The 22563-nt window shown below is 39.2% G+C and overlaps 1 protein-coding gene across 1 annotated transcript in view; it reads left to right on the plus strand.

Moving 5' to 3' along the window:
* Nucleotides 1-22359, plus strand: part of DPYS (dihydropyrimidinase) — a 31011-nt gene extending 8652 nt beyond the window's left edge. Inside the window, exons 5-10 of the mRNA XM_064703568.1 lie at nt 5069-5225; nt 6208-6349; nt 8208-8350; nt 18372-18579; nt 20079-20184; nt 21999-22359. Coding sequence (XP_064559638.1) covers nt 5069-5225; nt 6208-6349; nt 8208-8350; nt 18372-18579; nt 20079-20153 — 725 coding nt within the window. The 3' untranslated portion in view covers nt 20154-20184; nt 21999-22359. The remainder of the gene's footprint in view (nt 1-5068; nt 5226-6207; nt 6350-8207; nt 8351-18371; nt 18580-20078; nt 20185-21998) is intronic.
* Nucleotides 22360-22563: the final 204 nt, after the last annotated feature.

Raw genomic sequence — 22563 nt, forward strand, 5'->3', positions numbered from 1 at the left:
CTGTTTGGATAAATGAAATCTAAGATTGATTAAGAAATGTCAAAAGATAAGTAGGGTACCACAAAGGTAGTTACAGGAATTGTAGTTTTTAATGAGATTGATCTGTATGAATTTTGGTAATTGAAAATTCACTACTGTTGGTTTCAGTAGAAGTTATTTTTCATTTTGCAGTAAAGAGTGATAATAAAAAGCAAGGAATTCCAGACAAAAAAAAAATCTCAAAGTATTGTATGAATGGCATAAATAAAACTCAAATATTTTGATGAAAGACATTCAGTTTGGACAGGTTAAAAACCACTCTAAATGTGAAAGTTGTGTAAACTTTTAAATACTGGAAGCCTCTCAAGCATTTGAAATATTCACTCTAAAACAGTTTATGCATCTTTTCAAGATCATTTCTCCATGTCTTGATGCTAGCTTCCTGCTATTCACAATTGTGAAATTATTAATGTTCCTTTTCAAGCACTTAGCATGAAATACAAAGTGTGTGTACATATTCATCCCTGCCCATGTCAGAGGAAGATTGATATCCCTTCCAATTCCATCACTGACCTCAGAAGGGGAAAAACAGATTTTCAGTGAGTGAAATCTATTTTCTGGTTGACAGTGTGATACCAGAATTGAATTGCAATTGAAGAGCTCTTGCATTGCTTCTTGAATTCCATGAGACAGTGATTTTCCTAGTCAAAAATGTAACTCAGAGCCCAACTCTTCCTTGTCACTCATTTAGCTGCACAAGGTGAGAGCTAACATTAGAGGCTGAAGGCCTGATAGAGCTTGCTCTAGACACTAGGCATAATTCTGTTGTCTTCAGTGAGCTATGGCTCAGACCTCGAAGGTTATAAATCAGTCATACATTCTGTAAAGGACCAGCAGTTCTTATTCTAGATTAAGCAAATTTAAGAGAATGAGGTGAGCAAAAGTCTTTCCTTCTCTCTTCCGTGCCAGAGTTCACCATCTATGTCTCCTCTGATCTCCAGCAACACCACTCAAGGAAGGAGAACTCCAGATTATAGCAGCATGATTTTCATGTACATCTGTAATAGCTGCTGAATATTCAGCAGGGAATCCAAAATTCCACACTGTGGCCATGTTGGAGAGGGACAAGCTAACTCATGCCCCTATCCTGTTATTTCTGTGGGGTCCTACCAGCCTGTTTGCCAAAAGCAAGGCTCCACTGAGAGGATCAAAGACAAGCACCTCTGTGAGAACAGCAGTGTGTGACAGGTGTGACAGCACCTCTGTCCTTGCTTGTCTCAGTGGGCTGTTTCTTCATCCCTGTGCAAAATATAGCCTTGTCCTTGAATCTGGACAGAGTTGGTAGAGGAACTGTATTCTTCTACATAAGGGCAGTTTGATATATTTGTGTGCATGACACTCTCATTCCCTTAAGTGGGAAGACAAAAGGGATTCTCTTCCTGCTATTGTGTAAAATCTTCCCTCCAGTGAGAATAAAAGGCTGTAGAGCTCTCATGTCAGGCAGTGCAGCTCCTTCTCCTTATTAGGATTACCTGATGTGACCTTGTCAAGCACTCCTGCCACCAGAAATGCTTGTGGAGAGAGCAAGGCTAATAAAATGGGATTTAGGGGTACATGATTTGTACTGTCTCCTCCTAAGAAGTGCTTTCAATCTAAGCTAAATCTCAGCTAAAGGTGGAGACCATAGAATCATAGAGTGGTTTGGGTTGGAAGGGACCTTAAGGATCTTGCAGTGTGATGATTAAAGGTCAGGTCCCTTTTCTCATTTAATGTGATGCTACAGCTAGGAATGGAACTGTCTAGTGGAAACCTGGAGAGCACAATCTTACTGAAAAAGTAATTTTTAATAAAAGTTTCTCCTTTTTAAAAAGGTGCATAGAAAAATATGTCCTTGGCCAGATTCTAAGACGCTTACTTAGGCTTACAAGATTTCTTCCTGCAACAGTCACGGGTTATGTCTCTTCTTGGTGAGGGGAAAGGCATGTCCATTGCTGAGGGAATACAAACTCTCAAGCTGATTCTGAGCACAGGAATGCAACTAAAAATGTCAATTTTTAGCTGTCTCATGCGGGACAGCTCAGGTCCATGCTGTGTATAGGCTAATGGATGCAGTGCTATCTGTGATTCAGTAAACCCTGCCTTGCAGTTCTGCTCCTTTCAGAGCTTGTGAGTATCTTTGCCCCATATGACCTTATCCTAAGTGCTTCTGAAACTTCTACTAGAATAAGAACATATGGACCAGTTTTTCAAATCTGTCAATGTTAGTTGGTGTTTATCAGTATTTCAACTCTTTTTGAGTTCTGGTAGGTGGTACAAAAATAGCAATTGAATGCTCTTCTTTTTGATAAAGCAATCTATTAAAAATAGCCCTGGCTAGCCAGCTAGGGCATGTGATAAAAAGTCACCAAATATACAGATGTTTACCAGCTGCTCAGAGGTGTCAAGAAGACCAAGCAGCAGAACACTTAGTGGTTCCTTTTTTAATTGAATGCTGGAAAATATAACAAATTGAAAGACATGATTTATTACTGCATTACTTCACTTCTATGCCTATAGGCAGAAGTCAATCAAGCTAGAAGAACCTTAATGCAGAATTCCCTTGTTGCCAGTTCAGCTGAAAGAGCCTTAGTGCAGAATTTCCTTTTTACTAGGCTTAAAGCAGAATCTTGATATTATTGTATCCTTCAGGCTGGCTTGTCATGGCCCAAGTGAAATGCAGGAAGTTGCACATTCAGCAGAACTGTCCAGAGGTAGTCTGTTGAAACTGCAGTGTTCAGACTCAAAATCACTTGAGGGAATAACTTCTATTCCTCCCCACTCATGGGAACAAAGGGAGCTGGTCAGCTCAAACTCTGACTGCAGAAATACTGTCATCAGCTATGGTACATGAGCTAGAATCGGTTCAGCATATCCAACTGGGAGCTTGGAAACTTCTTTTCACTTTCATGTTGTGAAACTATGATGAGAAAATTATTTTTCTATTATTCTCTGAAGTATTTATTAAGCAAAAAATTATTCTTTTCCTACAATTTTAATTTTAATAATTTGTAGCTATGTCCTAATGATTTATAGCTCAAGTTTACTTTGGATGAAAGCTTCCTTAGCTTGTTTAAATGCAGAAGAAGAGACACAAACCACATGTCCCCTCCCTCCCCTCTCTGGTGGCTTTGAAAATGAAAAATCTGCCAAAAGACTAATAGGTAAATGTGACAGATTGGTTACATATACCAGACTTCTCTATATACATCTAGTTTGGTGGCAGCCTACCCTCAAATACAGTGTTTGGAGTTGGCCAGGGAAGGCCAAGGGTTCCTGCAAGAGTCAGGGAAGACCTTGAACTAAGGTGAACCAGGTTTCATCCTAGTTTCATCCATTCTCCTGGGTTTATCCATGTCTCTTCTTAGGTTTCCTCATTCAGCTCTGAATTAAGAAAACACTGATCTGCTCACATCTCCTCATCAGTGAGTGATCGTATCACTTCCATGCATGGCCTCATAGTCAGTGCTTTTGAGCTCCAAAAATAAGATGTAAAAAAACCAGTAAATATCTGCCTAAGTCATGTTTTCAAGTCTAAAAATGGTAGTCTCCCTCTGAGCCCAAGTATTAATCTATAACATATGTAGGTAAGTGGGACTGAGAACTTAGAATGCTCCAAGCCAAAGCATCAACATGAGACAAGCACATTGAGCATGTCAGAGTGCACTGACACCGAGGTGGTTGTAGCAAATTAGTAATGCTAGCAGGGAGGCTTTAGGCTGTGGACAAAGTTTTACTTGGTTGTACTTGGAATAAATGTACAGTTCAGTAGTACCAAAGCAGACCTTGAACCATGTAGAGATAAAGTTGTTTGAGGCCTTTTAGCAAATCTAGCAGAAAAGATTTCAGGAATGGCACTAGTGCAATGAGAAGTGTATTTTGAAAACAATTGAGCTCCTCAGTATCTACCTATGCCAGTGCAGGAGTTACAATCCAGTAGCTCACACAAGTAGCAGTCTAATGTACAGAGAGAGATCTGCAAAGCTTTGCTTTTTGTTTCCCCACAGTACCATGACTGCATGACTTACACCTAGAAGTCAGAGAAGGGTCACCAAGCAATCACCAGCTGTGACCTTGCTGGGACAATGCAGTGGTGGTTCCAATAGAAACTGTGTCTGGAGTGAAATCTGGCATTCAATGCAAAATATCCACTGTCTGTAGGGTTCAGAGGAGGGAGAAGGCTCTTGCTGGGACCCAGCAGAGGCTGCATTTTACCAGCCCCAAGTGGCCTCTGAATGGGTGTGGAAGGTCCCAGCTCATCCTGGTTCTTTAGTGACCATTGCAAATGCAGGCATTTCCACCTGTCTGCTGCAGAACTGCAAAGTGTCTGGACCACTTGCTCAGGGAGTGAAACATCTTGTTGTGATGAGTTTCAAATCCATGTTTCCCAGGATTAAAAAGTGGCTGTGTCCAAAGGCTAACAGCCAGTCTAGGTTGGTGTCCTCTTCTGAGGAAAATAGGATACTGTGCAGCAAAGGATAAAAGATTAAAACTTGGGAGATAATTTTAAAAATTAAGTTATTTATAGTTTCTGATTTGGGAAATCTTTCTATACTTTCTGGTTTATGTCTCCTGCCATATTGTTCTTCCTGACAATTAAAAGTGCCACCTTGCAAGATCTGTATGCTGTATATATTAACTGACACTGTTGTGTAGTCAGTAATTTCAGAGCACTAAACAGGTACTACCAAGTATATGAATCTTAAACATAATTAATGCAACTGAGGACTGCTTTCTTTTTGAAATCTCAATCACATTCCTAGTAAACAATGTGTAAAACCCATTATAGTATATCTATCAACATTTTAATTAAAAAACTTGCCCAAGCAATGTTCTTAGGAGAAAATATATTGGGAAATCACTAGCAGAAAATTCAGAACAAAGATGATGTGTTATAGCTTAGTTTATTATGTCCTTCCATATGTAGGTTTTTAATTTGAAGCACTCATTTAAATTTAAATTCATTGCCACCAAAAAAATCCTTAGCAGAGAAAATACAAGTTATGCATTTCTATGTTGTTTGATAATGATACCTTTGCTTTATATTTTTCAGGAAAGGTGGTTTTTGGGGAGCCTATTGCTGCAAGTCTTGGCACTGATGGCACCAACTACTGGAATAAAGACTGGGCTCATGCTGCAGCATATGTGATGGGACCCCCACTGAGACCAGATCCATCTACTCCTGGTTTCCTCATGAACTTACTGGCCAAGTAAGCAGATGAACAAACAGTCACCACTGATACCCAAATGCACAGCAAATTTTGTCAGGAGTACATAATAGCAGGCTGATGCTCTGGAGATTTTCTAAGTACAGAATGTTACATTATCAGAAAGGAGAAATGGGGGGTGAAATCACAGATTGAAAAAAATTTCTCATTTCATATTTTATTTCTCTGAACTCCTACAGCTTTCTATCCACATATGATTTTATTCAATAAACCTTGCCTTGCTCATACCACAGCAAAAATTGTAACATGACCAGGAAGACAGGCTGTAAGTCAGTGGGAAATGTGTAAAAGGTGAGGTCACAGCTAGATTTCTGGGGTTTGTTGTCTGATGTCTTTTTCACTTGAAATTCAACTGCTGCGTAAAACTAAGCCTGCTAACTTCTGAAGGTACATATAAGATATTCACTTCATAACATCTACTTAAGAAGGATGTAGAAAAAGAAGTATCTTTGGGATATCTGCACTTAACAAGATGTGTGGTTTGCTGATATCTCATTACCAGTAAGGGTTAACTGCACAAAAGGGTTGAATTTGACAGAACAGCTTGTAAAGGTATGCCTGAACACAGAATAACTGTTGTGCAGATCCATAGTAATTTCAGAGGTCATATAGAGTGACGCAGACTAAAACTGCCCAAAGTGAGGATGAAACCAGGCTGCTTGTTCTGGGCAAAGTGGACAGTTCCTCCATTTGTGGGATGTCTTTGACATATCCCGAGTAAAAGAGTCAGTGTTGGTGCTTGTTTTCTTCTGAGGGGTTTCTGAAGAGGAAACTGCTTCATAGGGTAACTGGCTGTTACTGTGGAGGCAGTCTTGGAGGATGGGACTGAGGGCAGGCTGGCAGGGTATATCAGTTTTTGTCTTGAAGGATGGATATTTTGGTCCACCCAGCCTTACAACAGGTTTTCCTCTGTGGTACTGTCTGGTACATGCACTGATTCATAATGAACTTTGTTTCTCTGCAGTGGTGATCTGTCTGTGACAGGGACTGACAATTGCACCTTTGACATATGCCAGAAAGCTCTGGGCAAAGATGACTTCACAAAAATCCCTAATGGAGTGAATGGTGTGGAGGATAGGATGTCAGTCATATGGGAAAAGGGCGTGGTAAGTAAATCAAAATGTCCTAACATAGAGGTAATTGATTTCTCCCACAAAACATGATCTCTCAGCAAGTATTAACTCTTCAGTTTTATCAAGTGTGTTTATCATAGGACAACTCATTCAACTGAAAATTATAATAGTTCTTATTAGCTCTCACTTTATGCTCATGGAACATGGAAGAAGATTCTTAGTGTCTAAAGTATTTCACTGAAGAATCATTTTGATTGTTTAGCATTAAGGGATTGCTATTGTTTCAGTGGTATTGCAAGTATATTTCCTTGAAGCATTTTTTTCAGCTTGTGAAATGAAAATAAAAGAGGTACCTACAGCTTCAACTCTATCAGCTGTGTATTTTTTCCTTTTTTGATCTCTCTCCAACTTAGCTATTGGAGGAGTTTGCACAGTGGTGTGCCTGTCAACTTGTAATTTATGTTTTAATAAATGTTTCTCAAATGTGATAAGATGAAACGAGCAGCTTCAAGTCCCACTGACTTCAGATTCTCTTGCCAACACAAGAATGGTCAGTGCTTCTCAGGCAATGTCTGATGAGGAGGGAGGTAAGGAAATCTCTCAAGGAATCTGCTGCATACTAGGTGTTATGATTGCTCTGGCTAATGCAAAACTGTGACGTTCTGGAAGTTCTAGTTCTATTGAAGTTCTCTTGCAGTGGTGATGTCACCTTGACAAGGCACTGTGAAACATATTCACTTGTCACGGTATAATTACCTACCTCACACACTTGGTAAGAATGTGGTTCATGATATCTCTTGCTTATCTGGGATTCAGCTTCAGTTGATATGTTCAAAACACACACTTGTGCCTATACTTCCTTGTGGCACAGCTCTAGTGAGATTTCTTATGGTGTAAACAGAAATCTAGCTTGTGGCTCACATGAAACTGAGACATGAATGTGCTCATCAGTGCTACTTTTGAACAGTGCATCCTGTTGGGCAAGTTCATTTTTTAAAAGTTCTTCAATTGATAATATCCTCCCTTTTCTCATTTGTAAAATATTACACAGTTGTGTGAGTTTGTTTGAGCAGCTTCTCTCTCCTCCCACACACTATTACTTAGAAAAGCAGTGTTCACCATTTTCATTATACTTTTCTTCTCAGATGACTGCTCACAGACCACCATAAACATGTTTTTATGGTAGTCTGATTCCCAGACTCACCTGTGCACAATATTACTGCCCGTGTAGTTGGCTTTCCAAACAAAAAACAGTCATGGCAGCTGGATTTAATTAGTGACACAGCAGTGGACAGTCTCAAGACATGTATATCCATTGTTATTTGCTATTTTGCTGAAATGTCTCGTCAGCAATCCGTTTTTTATACTACTTGATTGCAGCATTTGCTGATCGCTGTATTTGCAAATCAGTTTTCCTGTATTACACATTGTACCTTGCCTTGCCTTATCACCTTCTAGGCTCCCCTTGATACTGTGTCACCATTTTCAAAACCAAGATACTCCAGAGATGCTACATTTCCTGAGGAAATTGCTGAGCAGAACTACAGATTTAAAGCCACCTAAAACATTTCATTTCAGCTGACTTGAGGCTGGATCCACAGAATGTTTGGTTCAAAGTTGTCTTTTTTTTTCTGTTTGCTGTGGGATAAAGTAAGATAAAGTTACTGTATGTAGTGAAACATACAGTATGCATTATGGGCATCTGAGACAAATAGTTTTTACTTCTAAACACTTTTCCTTCTAAATTCTTCGGTATGACCTTTAAAAAAAATGATGGATGTCACTCATCCTAGTTTTTCAACAGAAAAAGTTTTTCAACAGAAAAACAAGAACATTTTTTCATTCCGTTTTTAAAAAAGTAACAAGTTTGCTTTTGTGTACTGTTTTGCAGCACAGTGGAAAAATGGATGAAAACAGATTTGTAGCTGTTACCAGCACAAATGCAGCAAAAATCTTTAACCTTTACCCAAAGAAGGGCAGAATTGCTGTGGGCTCTGATGCTGACATTGTAGTTTGGGATCCTGAAGCTACAAGGTATGCATGGGAAGTTGTTCTCCCCCCTCCCCCCCACCCCCAACCCTTCCAGCTTTTCTGCAGGAAAAAAGCAACACAAAGCCTTTGTACAACAAGAAGCCTTTAGTTGAGGTTATGGTAGTTTTAAATAGCACCTCGTGTGAATTAAAATTAAAGGGTTTTTTCTCCAACAATAGTGTAGGTAAGGAGAGATCTTTGATCTCTAGATGGATTAAAAGGCATTCTCTCTGATTGCTGACCAAGTACAAAAATTAAAAAGTCTGTACATTATGCAACCAGAGCTTGGTATCCTAAGAGTAAAAATAACTCCTTTGGGATTTTAGAGCAACTCTTTTTAGTGCAGGAGTATGTTTGAATTCCTCCACTGCAAAGGGCATGGAGAAGAGTCTGCTGCACCGTGACCCGTTACAAACTTGAGTTTTGAACTTAGAGCCACTTAAAGCATGATCAAAGGTGGATTGAACTTACTTCTGAAGCTCAATCTTTTCATGCTTATACTTTTATTTAAGGAGTTTTCTGATTGTGTGCACAGTAATTCTGCTAGAATAGAGCTGGTGGCACTGACAGATGCACAAACAGTGTCCTGGTGTGTCTTGGTTTGGAAAGACAGGAGTCTAATAAGGAAGGCAGGAGCCTCCCCTTAAATGGAGAATGTAAACCCCCCTTGCCCCTCCGAATCGCTATAAATTTTAAATTAAGGGGCTCTCAGGCAAAAAATATGGTACCAGGAAATAACAGTTCTTTAATAGGGAAGAAAAATAAAAGGATAAAGCAAACAATGCAGTACACTAAAACAGCTCTGAGTCAGAACTCAACCTGTCACCCTGTTGATCAGGGTGTTGGTAGCAGTCCAATTGCAAATGTGGCTGCAGTCCTCCCAGCGTGTCAGGGGTGGCTCTGTTGGAGCAAGGGGGTCCTGTAGAGAAGGATGTATTCTTCCTCCAAAGATCCAGCAGAAGAAGAGGCAGGTGCTGTTCCTCTGGGGAATCCAGTGGAGAAGCCATGCTAGTATGTCAGAACTCTGGATTATATCTGGGTAGCAATGCCTGGCTCCTCCCTCTGGGCGGAGCATATCACAGTGGAATATAGTTCTTAATAGCCATGCACTGACATCCTGATAACTGCCTGTTATCAGCAGATGTCCCCTCCCGAGGGAGGAGTGATTGTGAGCACTCAGAGAGAGAGATAAAGCAAACTGCCTACTTTACAAAAGACAACTGCCATACAGATGGTAATAGAATATGTCTTGCCTTGCAATCTGGAACATGGTGTCTCACCCTGCATGACTTGAAGTGAGCTCACACAGCATAGTGTGCATTACAGCTGATTCCTGTCCTCAGGTGTATTCACACCATCAGCCAACTCCATAGTCAGGCCTCTGTAAATATTTCGGGAATTATATCTTGAGTCTTGCTCTGGCTCCTGTGCCCATCCTGCTCTTGTTAAAGCTGCCTGGAAATGGTCTGAGGGCTGTCTGTCAGAGCCAGATCTCCTGGGGAGTTGTATCTCAGCTGAGCTGCCTAAGAGCTCTGTGAGTGCATCTGCACTGTCCCAGTGCTGTGCAGGGTAACTCAAGTCTGCAGGAACTCTAACAGCCAAGCCCTACCTCTGATCACCCGTGCACACAGCAGCAGCAGGTCAGGAAGTGTTCTGCAGTGGTGGTGTTCTTCATGGGCTCAGCTCTAGTGAGCAGTGTGACCACACAACTGTGCTTTCAGCCTTTGATTTTTGAGAAGGAAAAAGTTGAATACTCTTTTCATGGTGTAGGAAAGTTCTGAATTGTAACTGGACATGTCTGATTTTGGTAGCCAAAAAGATAACATGCTGCACACCCTCTGCCCTCCTAGATTTACCTTACACAAGCAAATGTCCTTTAACCAATCTTCTGGGTTTTTGATCTTTGATATGTAGTGCTCACTCATTTCAGTATATTAATGAGTACCAAAAACATGTGTTTTAAGCTACAACACTTGAGCATACAGAGGTTGCTATTCAGAAGTCCCATAAAAAATTGACAGTATCAGCAAAAGAAGTTTCAAGAGTGTCGACAACCCAAATAAACATAGAGGCTTGCCCAGTGCTGGGTCAGGGAGATTTTCATGTGCATTATGCCTTCTGGCATGTTGAGTAGGCATATTTTGAGATACCAGCACTGAGCTATTTCAGGAGAGTGGAGCTATGAACTCTGATTTAAAAAACCCCTGAAGGATTGTTTTCTGAACTCTCTTCTGCTCTGCCTGGGGACAAATTAATCTAGAGGGATAACAGAGTTCTGACAATGTTCTCAAGGTGCTTTGTCAGCTCCTGTAATTATTTAATTTTTTTTCCTGTCAAACATTTCTTCTGCTCCCCCCTTCCCTCTCTCCTGAGTGCTCTAATTGCCTTTTCACCCTCTTTAGCTGTGAAGGTGCAGTTTTTCTTTAAGCATTTTTTAAACATTTGAACTGCATTTTCTTATTGAGCAAGCTTATTTAAAGTTCAGCCAACATTTTTCTTTGGGATCTGGTACTGTTTCCATTGTTTATCCATTTGGTATTCCTGGGAACAGTCTCTCTGCAGGTACAATTTTGTGAACTATATGAGACAGTATAAATAAATCTCACTGGAACTTGTCTATTAATTTCACTACAAATCCTGAAGAGGGCATAAACAGCCCAGCAGAAAAAAGGGATCTAGCTCATGGAATTCAGCCATTTAATATGTTACACGAGGCACAGCCTCCTGTGCTTTGTTGATTCTGGGGAGTGATTTTTGGTTTCACAATAGGCTTGTTCCTCTTTCTTGCTAAGTTCTTCCTCTTTTGTGCATGATTTTTTTTCTTACTTGCAACCATAAGTCTTGCAATTTTCCCATTCTGGTTGGAGGTTGTTTTGCTGTAGTCTTAGAATTCTGATTGATACCAGCCTAATGAGTTAGGCAATTGCTGAGATATTGCTGTGAGGAATTGATCTTATCACTGTCTGTCAGAGGAAGTCTATACAGAAGATTCTAGAGTCATTTAGAAAGGTAGTGCAGCTCTTTCATACAAAAACTTGTATCCCCACAAAATCAGTGGCATTTCCCCACCCACATCATTGCCCAATAACGTCGGGTGCTATCTGAGCACTCAGGATTTTCTCTCTATGTTACAAAACCCCAGTGAATTCAACGTGACTGCTCTGCAAACTGGGAGCAATTGCAATTTAACGTTCTGCTTCCAGCACTGCTGCTCTAGCTGAGGCTTTCAAGTGTCAGCTTCATTGACTGGCCTATTTCTGTAGCATTTTCTGGTAATCTCTGCAGAAAATACTATATCAACAATTATATCATTTGCTACTCTGTTTAAAAGCATCTGAATATTGGTTTTAGCAGGTCTGCATGACAGCAAGCATTATTGGGAAGAAACAGTAAATGTACAAATTGGTTAGGAACTGCATTACAAAAGATGGGTTGTGAGTCATGCCCCAAAGTAGGTGTTTTTGTTAGCTTCTTTATACTTATTCCATTCATTAAAGGCCACAAAAATACAAAAGGGATCTGTTGGTTTATTGCAAGCCATGTGCTACCAAATATCATATTGCAGACCTCAACACCCTCATCCCAAGGGTACAGTCTGTGCATACAGAATTGTTCTGTGAAAACTCCTTGGGAAAATGCATGTAGGCAGCAAATGTGTACTCACTGTACCATCTTATTTTAATCTGTGCTTTGATCAAGACTATTCACTGACTTCTTTTGTGGCTGCACACAAATAATATAAAAGCCTCAAGTCTGAGACAAAAGCAACTGTAATGACTTTTTTAGGAGGAGAAAGCAGGGTAAGTAAGGGAAAGGGAATTTCACCTGTCAGCAAGTCAGTGTCCTCTGTAGCTGATGCCTTTAGCTATTTGAAAGCAAGAGTATAAAATCTCTAGGATTTGTTTCAGAAATGCTCAGCAAGGAATCCAAACACTGCAGTGCCCAATTCAGGCAGTGAAAAGAGCTGAGCATCCCTTGTAAAACAGGGGCAGAAGGTCCTAAAAATCTTGTAAAGAGACATCCAGCTCCCAGCAGATATTAGAGCTCAATTAATTCACTGTAGCCTGTCAGATCCTTGCAAGTAAACTCTGGATCAGGTCCCAAAGGCAAGATCAAACACCCATAAGGATAAAAATCCTGTCTCAAATAGAGTTTAACTTTCTAAGTCCAGCCACTTCATTATAACAACATGCAAATTGGGAAGCCACACTCCCCAGGGTTTTTCCCTCATTAAATATAGCTGAGAAGTTAGATACTTCTGATTGCAAAGGCAGGGCTGGCTGTGCAGGTAGCACCATCCTCTCTGGGCTTTGCTGGAGTGGCCCTTTTGGCAGGCCCAGGGTGTGCCCCACACCTGCTGGGGGAGCTGGGCTGGAGCCCTGAGCAGGGCAGTGGTGGCTGCAGCCCCAGTGCTGCTGCCAGAGTGGGGCCCTGGCCAGCAGGAGATGTGGGAAAACTTTAGTGGGGATGGGAGGAGGAAAGGGACACATCACTCTGTAATCTACCTGCCTGACATGACAGAGGAAGAGGTTTGTTTCTAGTTTGTTTCTAGTATTTTTGCATTTTAAGGGAAACAGTGACTGGATGTGAATCAGCAAAATGTCAAGAGTTCCCCTGTCTTGTGGCATATGTTCCCTCAATGCCTTTGCTTCCATGCAGATATGTTCATGGCTAAATCCTTTGCATTTGTTAGAACCAAAATCTGTAGCCTATGTCTGTCTCATTTGTAGTCAAGTCTTCAGCCTCAAAGGCTTAAGTGGGGACTCACAATGTTTAAGCACTCTGCCAAGTAACTGCCTGTAATTTTTAGTAACATAAGAGAGGAAGAAACCAGGATGTTAGCAGATTAGAATAAATAATGCTGTATCTATCTTACTCTTATGATGAATGAGCATAATTTTGAATACTGAATATACAGATGACTGCATCTAATCACAATGAGACAAAATGAAATAATGTGGTGTACAAATATCTATGCATAGAACAAGTATGTTCTGGCATTTTCAATAGCCCCATGTTCTGCACAAGTGAAAGCAGTGTGCATGCATGAATGTACACTAATTCACCAGAATCCTGCCAAAGACATCTTATCTCAAATTAAGAAAATGGGGAGAAGGAAACAATAGGCACAAATTAAACTATAGGAAATTTCATTTCAACATGATAAATAATACTGCTTTTCTGTGATGGTGATCAAACACTGGCACAAGTTGCCCATAGAGATTGTGGATGTCCCTCTTTGGAGGCACTTAAAACCCAATTTAACATGGCCCTGAGAAGCCTACTTTGACTGACCCTGATCAGAACAGAGGGCTTGAAATAGATGATATCCAGAGATGTTTTCCAGCCTCAGTGGCACGGGTTCTGTGGCCTGTAACAAGATGAGCCTCTCTGAGAGTGCTTGATGTTTGTTTCCCTGGTAACTTGCTGTCTCCAAAATGTCACTTGGTCTCTTCAGAGAAGCAAATCTCAGAAATGTTACCCAAAAAATTAAATAATTCTTTATTTTCCCTTTACATAATTCTGACTTTTTCCCCTTGTAAACGCTTCAAGATCTTCTCTAGTCATTGTATAGACTAATTTGTGTTCTTCTCTTTTTGTATGCTTTTCTGCAAGCTATTTTCTGCAAGCTATTTTTTCATTACTGCTTCTCTTCTGCCCACAGTTTTTCGCAAACGTTCACTTCCATTCTGTATCAGCTTGCAACAATTGGTAGGACCAGACTGGATAATATTGTTTACAAATGAGCTACGTACCATAATAAAAAAAATATTTTGTTGTCATTGTCTAATCCCCTTAAAATGATGAATTTTAGGAGATATGATTGCATGAAATAAATATTCCATTTCTTCAGATAAGTCACTTTGATCTGAAGCTCCCAAACATTAACTTTCTCCCTCTTCTTGCATCTCTTTTTATCTACAGATCTTCTCAATTCATATGACTACTCAAAAGTAATGTTTATTGAAGATATTTTTTAAGGGGCTAGGAACTTTACAAATAGTTGCCTGCCTATTTTTGCATATGCTGTTATTGCAATTCCTTAATATAAAGTAGGTCATAAGGTTTTTAATCCACATTATAGGCTTATAGCTAGAATTTTTACACTCAGATTTGAATAGTTTCTTATATTTCCTCTATTTTCTTTTTCCTGTTCTTTGCTTTTCTTTTTAATAAAACTCTTAATTCTCATTATAAATGAGTGGTGACTCAGAAAACACAGAAAGGCGAAAGGTTTGTTTTTTTCTAGATTTTAGTAAAGCAGGTTAAGAATATGTAGAGTTCAAAGGCATGTGAAGGTGAAGAGACAACTCACAAAGGCTGATAGTGTCCTCAGCAAAGTGGCTTTTCTCACCTACCCCCAGCTCTGAACAGCTCAGAGATACTGCACTATAAGCATTGAGAGAATTTACTTACAGCTCAAATACTCACTCCTGCATAAACTGGTTTTCTTTGGCAGCTGTCAACAAAGCAGCTGTTTTCAATTACAGGCTTTGTTATTACATTTTAAATTAGGTAATTAATTGATTATAAAATACGTGTCCTCCCTTTATTGAAATGTTGAACATCTATTCTTGCCTGAGGGCTGTCATCTACAGCATTCCTTCATATTCCTGTCTCTGAACTTTGTAAAGAAATCTGAGTGAGGTATGTAGCCATTTCTATTGAATGTAATTAAATTCTTCATTTGTTAGCTTATGTGACCTTGAAAATTCAAAGGACAATCCTTATGATAGTCAAAGTTTAGGTTCTAGAGCTGATGTAGCTTCATGTCCTATGCATTAGGAAAGGTGTAAGATCACTCTAATATCCAATGGTTCCCCTTCATCCATGCCCCCTCCTGCCCAGCTGTAACTCACTGTTTGCTGTTTCCATCTCTGACTGAAGCGTAGACATGTTTGTTGAGATGAAAACTGGTCCCTCTAACTCCTTAACAAAGTTTTAGGTCTTAACTTGAGCTGACTGCCTGTATAGTTTTGAATTTCATCTTATGTGTTGCTGCATTAGTCTAAGCTGCTGCTCTTTTTCAAGTTTCAAGCTGCAGTCTGTATTTAATTAGTTGCAATACTCTAGGAGTGGCTGTAAAGTCCTTTCCCATGTACAGCATAAATAAATACAGTACTGCTTGTCACTGCATCTTCATACAGAGCAAATCTGTCAGTTGTTCTTAGACTAAATTATTCTTTGACTCTAAATTAGTTGGACAGATGTATGTTGGTGAAAAAAACACAATTTCAGAAGCATGTCTTCCTCTTTGGTACTAGGGAATGGCAGTGTATATATTAATAACTTCAAATTGCTTTGCAAGTCAGGTGTATCAAAAGCGGCTGAAGTGAACTGCATGGAAACACTGATATAAGTAAGAGCAATATAGGACCTGATGTCTTTAGAGTATCCTCTTTGTAGAGGAGAATGTTCTTTGAAATGTTGAAGTAATTGTTCTGATCTCAGCCTCCATTTGAGAAAGGGTTGTTTGAAAAAAGAGCCACTGCAATTTATAACCAGAATTAGGTAATTTTACAAGTCTTCTTTTAAAAATACAATACAGAGTTTTAAAAGGAATCTGTTTTCATGCTGAGTAACCCCAGCATCACTTGGGATGCTGGAGACAGCTGTTAAGTTGTACTCTACCATGGTAGCAGCTTTGGTTTCTTGGATTATTAGTGGGTTACAACTGTTTTTGCCATTAGCTGAGAATAAACATCAGAACTTTGCTAAGCTGCCTGCTGCTGAAATGGGTGATACATCTGTAAACAGTCTGTTGCATCAGGTTGCTGAATTGTAAGCTTCAGACCCACACATACCATCTAGTTCTATTGGGTTGCTTGCTTGCTATCTGAAACTTTTACTGACATTGATAATGTCAGAGGGTTAAGTCACAGGCAAATTTTGGTCATTTCCATCAAGGAAAATGCACTTCACCTTCAGAAAGGGCAGCATGATCAACAGCTTGTTTCAACATAAAAGCTGTAAATGAATTCTATTGAGGTTTGTTGCTGAAGCAAGCTCTGGAAATGTGTTTTGTCCTATTGCAAAGTTTAGCTGTACAAATGGATATTACCTTAAAATGTGCCAACTTCCATTCATTTTGTTTCTTTAAATGAAGGACGTACTTACCTTGGAGGCATGGTAACCTCTAGTGGTCCTGTTCTAGCACATTTAAACAGCTCACATGTTGATGAAGAATCTTGCTTATTTTTCTGTGTTTCCTCAAATTACCCTCTTCATTTTTATTTTCATGTCCTGGTGCTATTGTGCAAGTAGATAGGATATATACACAGAGAATGCTGAAGATTATTATATTACATTTGTTCTTACTTACTGTTCTAGCAATTGCACCCATAAGGGCAATGCAATAAGCCTGAGGAATATGTTCAGAAACTCCTAATAGGGCTGTTATAACAACCATGGATAAATTTGTTTGATAGGACCAGTGAAAACAAGAGAGGTTTGATTTTTCCCAAAGTGAACCTACAAGGTGATGCTGATGTTGGTGAGCAGGCATGCATAAGTTTTCTGTTCAAGGTGTGTTGTATAAGACAAAGTTTTTACTCCTATGGGCAGACTGGTCATAGACAGTATTTACATATGCATATATATAGCCTTTGAAATGTCAGTTACCACCAAGATTTAAATGTAGCCCTTAGCAGAACCAATTACTCTTAGTTCAACAGAATGATATGAAAGAAAACTAAGTGTCCCTCCATGAATACTTTTTTCCTCTTTATATGTAATAATTTTGAATATTTAGTATGTTTGTTTTTGAAAATGGCTATACTTCAAGTAATATACAGTTTTTTGCATTTCTCATTTTGGTAAGGATATTGACAAAAGTTAAAAAAATTCTTCTCCAAATGGATCAATATATTAATCAATTAATATTTCATATTCCTTTTGACTTTGATAATTCCTTTGCAGAAAGATGCAGTCTCTGGAACAATATGTATGCACATATATGCATCATAATATATGCATGATAGATTTTTGATTGCATGAGCACCCATCCTGGAAAAAGCCTGATTAGTAGTCAAAAGCCTGATTAGTAGCCAAAGGAGGCATGAAGCCTCCTTCTTTTCAGAAACTATAAATGATGATAAAAATATAAACTCTCTAAATAATATATATAATCTGTAGCTTGGATACAGGAAGCTAATAATATAGTTAACTGAAACTCAGAGTCTGTTGTTGCAGTATATAGTAAGTAGCTTAGTAGGGAAAATGGACAATAAAGGAGGTATAAACAGCCTGGAACTTCCAGACAGTAATGTCATCTCTAGCATTGGCTCTGCCTTTAAAGTAGCCAGCTGGGATTGGAAAAATGGTCTAGAAAAATGGAAATCATATAGAATGAAGTCTATATATACAAAACCCAATAATACAATCAGTCAAATGAATACTGCTGAAGTCTGAATTCTAATTTACTTAATACCCTTGGAGGAAAGATAAATAGAGGTGTGATGTCTTTATTATTTAGCAGCCTTAAGATATTTGGGCTGTCAGTCATTGAATCAATTGAGCTCACACCAAGCATTACCAAAAATCATTACCATCTACTGACTTTCCAATGAAATGGTCTTTGTGTTATTTGTGAGACTCAATCTCTGAAACATTGCAGCCATGCTTTTCAAACTTGAAATTGCAAGTCATTCCAGCTAAAAGGTCAGAGCTTTTTCTGATCGAATTGTGCATAGATATTTGCTTGACAAGGCAAAATAAAATCATGTTATCCAAAGAAAATATTATAACCTGGGTTTTTTCCACTAATCTCTTTTGTAGTGGAAAATTTTGCATTTAAAGGCTGCTGAGTTCTGTCCTTTTGACTCCCTCTTCATTCTTTTGAAATGCAATTACTGTTCAATGAAATGTTATTGTGCTATCCTATTTTTACAGCTGCTCTCTGATGTACTGGGCTGTAGTTAAATAATGTTGCTAAATTTTCTTCCTATATCAATTTATCAACATTTTATAATGAAGTCAAATGCACGAATCATAGTAATTTTTGTGTGTTGTTTTGCAAACACAGGACAATATCTGCAAAGACACATCACCAGGCAAATGACTGCAATATATTTGAAGGAATGGTCTGCCATGGAGTTCCAGTTGCGACAGTTTCTAGAGGCAAAGTGGTTTATGAAGGTGGAGTTTTCAATGTCACAGCAGGAGAAGGCAAATATGTCTCCCGTCCACCATTCCCTCCATATGTCTACCAACGAGTCAGACAGCGGGAACAGGTTAATTAAACTAATAAATCTCTGAAATGCCTTGTACAGCATGAGGATAACTAGCTCTTGAGAAAAGAAGTTTGGGGATTCAATGGTAATTTTCCTTACTAATCAAAATATGCCAAGGTGGGAGGAAAGGAAACGAAGGACCCAAATTTTATTGCTCTTTATATTACAGAAAAATATTGTAGACTAGTTCCTGCTCTTACAGTAGTCTGTCCAGCTCGTGAACTAAGCCTCAGTACTTTTAAAAATAAGCATGTCCTACTTGCAATCAAAGTGGACAAAGCTTTGCTTCTGGGTAATCTGCTACATTTCATCACTGATTTCACTGAAAATCAGAGAGCCCAAATTTCATATGGAGGAAGAAATATTGCACCAAGGAAGAAATAAAAAATCTTCTAATTATTTCATGGATCAGATATTTTGATATAAACCCTGCAGACCACTGAACATTTTGCTGTGTTCCAGCAAGAATGTGTTAAAACAGAACATCTGCAAAGGGCACTGCTGGGCCAAGCAAGTAGCTCTGTTTAGGCTTTTGTTTTCTTCTATTTTTTAAAGAGAAATATTTCAAATACATAAAGATTGGATTTTCAGTGCCTATTTACTGTGCAAGCATCCATGGTGCTTTTGCATCCTTAGTGTACTGTGAATAGTAAAGCACACTGAGCAAGTACATTTTAAAATCACCACCTCAATCAGTGGGATTCATTGCAGGATCTAAAAGCTGAGTCCATGTGAAATAAGGCCCAGTGAAATGCCTCCAAAATAATTTTGTATATTTCCTTTTTTCTGTTGTCTTGATGGACTGAGAAGGGCATGTGAAAGTGGCTGAAGGATGCTTTCCTCCAAAGAACACAATTTCACAGCATGTAGTGAGCTGTCTGCATGTTTATACATACAATACAATATCAAAAGCAAACTAAACTGAAATTTATAAGAAATTTGATAATTACACAATTCTGAAAGACTTCCATGAATATAGTGGTTACCATTTCCGATCAAAGCTAGAGAGAATTTCCCCTTAACCCAAATATCAATTGCAGCATGTCTTCAGAAGTGATTTTTCAACCAGCTCAGCCTCCTGCAGCCAGCAACTGGAATAGTGAGTGATAGATATCTACACAAGGCAGAAGTTGCTTTGTTTCATTGATATTTATTTACCTCTCTTACCTGATATATTAAAAACATCACTGGAAAATGTGAATACTGTAACAAATAGAAGAATCCATAAAATGAGGTGGCACATGTTGTTTCTTAAAAATGGATTTAGAATTGGATTGCTGCAGTGTTGAGCAGATTTAGCCATCATCTCCTGATGAAAGCTGAGAACTGAACAGTTTAATCCCAGTGCAAGAGATCTTTCCCAGAGAGAAGTTAGATGAAAATATTGGGATGCTTTTCATAGAAAGACAGATTATCATAGGACTTCTATTTCAATTTTGTCCAATTAGTAATTGCAAGAGAAGACAAAATAGTGAAAGATTTAAAATATTTTATTGCAGGTATGTCAGCCTGTTCCTGTCAAGAGGGCACCATATACAGGCACGGTCGCAGGAACACCTGTCACACAAAAATAACAGGCTCATTCCTCAGTTTTGGCTGTTACAGGTAACCATCTCTTTTTCTTAGTAAAGACTACTTATTGCTTCTCTGAAACCTCAAGAAAAGAAAAGGGTAGCAGGCTGTTTATCTGGTGAAAGGCTTGTCTGAAATAAGCCCTCTCAGAAGCTAAGTTGTCTTGGTATCTGTAAATTCAACAAAAAGGTCTGGCATCCCAGGCATGGAGAACCTCATTTTGATTGGAGCCTTATTTAAAAAGTTCAGCTGAAAGAAACTGATAAGTTTAGCTGCTAGACTGAGACATGGGTATGAAGGCCCATACAAAACCTGGGTTCAGTTAGTAACAAGAGAACAAAATGAAGCATGACTGTTTGACTTGCAAATTTACAAACAGCTTGATGTGAAAAATTAAATTTGTTATTGTCCCTGTGTTACAGACAATAACCCCCCAAAAAATGTGCTGTTTGGGTTAAACTGACAGATTTGTTTTGCAAAAACAAAAGCTGTCTTCACAGAAAGAGAAGGCTCCAGGGAGACCTTAGAGCAGCCTTTCAGTGCCTAAAGAAAGCCTATAAGAGAGATGGAGTGGGATTTTTTTTACAAGGACATGGAGTAGATGGACAAGGTAGAATGGCATTACACTGAAAGAGAGAGTAGATTTAGATTAGATATTAGGAAGAAATTCGTTACTGTGAAGTTGGTAAGGAACTGGAACTAGTTATCCAGAAAATTTGTGGATGCCCCATCTGTGGAAGTGTTCAAGGCCAAGCTGGATGGGGATCTGAGCAGCCTGGTTTAATGGAAGGCATCCCTGCCCATGGCAGAGGGGCTGGAACTAGATGATCTTTAAGCTTCCTTCCAGCCTACACCATTCTGTGATTCCACAAATAAAGGTGCTGCAGGCAGTGCCAGCAGTGTTTGAATTAGTGTGAGCTCATCACTGCTAACAGGAGTAACACCCAGCATCTCCCTTTCCCTCCTCTGCAGTGTTCACAGTGTGTAACTTGGTATTGACAGTCGTTGTATGTGCCCTGGTGCTTGGCAGATCTTTCTGTGAGCAGAAATCAATTAGCTCTGTTTTCTGGGTTAGTTTTCTGTTGCCTTGGTGAGTTGAAGTGTCTCTTAGAAAAGCCAAGGAAAGACCCGTGCAGTGCAGCATGTGAGTGGGGTGAGGCACTGGGAACAAGGACTAGTGACAGCACCACACTCTTCAGCTGTTCAACAGGCAGAGGAAATACTTCAGGAAAAGGTGAAAACCAGGCAAGCCCTTCAGGAGGCACAGTCAGGCCATGCTGCTGCTCTGTGCCAGCTGCAGCTGAAATGATGTCTGCTACAGCAGGGGAGTGGGTTAGTGTGGGCAGGGGGAACAGTGAGTGGTGGGAAGCATGCCAAAATCCAAGCTGAAGTTTTGGGTGTGTATGTGTTTCAACAATGTTTCAACTAGTTTGGGAAATGATTTCCCAATAGGTGAACAGAAAGCCCCAGTTTTTACCTCAGATAAAATGAGTCTGTTCTTAGTGCTAATTAATATGGGACAGGAACAGACCTGCTATGGTAGGAGGGTGAAATTAACTTTTCCATATTTCATGATATCATTCTTTAAAGCTACCTTACAGTGAACCTCATCCAGGGCATCAGTAGCAGCAACAGAGTGCAGTATCCTATTTGTTTTTCTCTGTCCTAGGGGAAAAGCTTTTCTAATAGAGAGGACTAAAGGCTAAAGCTTCAGCAGAGTGAGGGAGCAATAATCATTCTTTCTAGCTCCTAGCACTCCTTCTCCATTATTACCTCTGAGTGACAAATTGCAAAGAAGAGATTTTCTTTTGAAAGATGATATTGTATTGTCTTTTTCTCCTCTGTAGATAAAAGCAAATGAAAATGACCTTGCTGCCCCCACCAGCAGTTCCTTCTGGGTCCAGCAATCCATCCACAATCAACTTCTCAAGAGCCAACATGAAACAATAGTAACCAAGAAGCATTATACTTGGTTTCCTTTATAAAATTGTCATTGAAATTTATCTTTAAAAATACTTTTGCTGTAAGAATTGGAAAATTCTTGTTAGAAAATGGAGTAATAATTTTAAAACCTTACAGTTATAATGTGGCAACAGTGCTGTGCATTCTTAAAATCTTGTAAGTTTTGGGATGGTATTTCTTAATGTTTATCTTTAGAAGGTATCAGCTACCCAGTAAAGTAAAAACAATGAACAGTGGTGTTTAAGAACATTTTTTAAACTCCTGCTCCGTTGGGTCCCAAAGGATGAATCCTAATCCATTAATTTTATATGTTAGGAAGGTCTCTGTTGTGCTTGGCAATGCAGAGAATTCTGAGAGCAAATGCTGGATTTTATTTTTTTAATTTTCCCTATCTGGAAGGGGTCAGTACAGAAAAATGCTGATTCAGAAGACTCACTGTTTTGGAGCTGC

This window comes from Zonotrichia leucophrys, chromosome 2, assembly GCF_028769735.1.
Source record: "Zonotrichia leucophrys gambelii isolate GWCS_2022_RI chromosome 2, RI_Zleu_2.0, whole genome shotgun sequence".
NCBI classification, from domain to species: Eukaryota; Metazoa; Chordata; class Aves; order Passeriformes; family Passerellidae; genus Zonotrichia; species Zonotrichia leucophrys.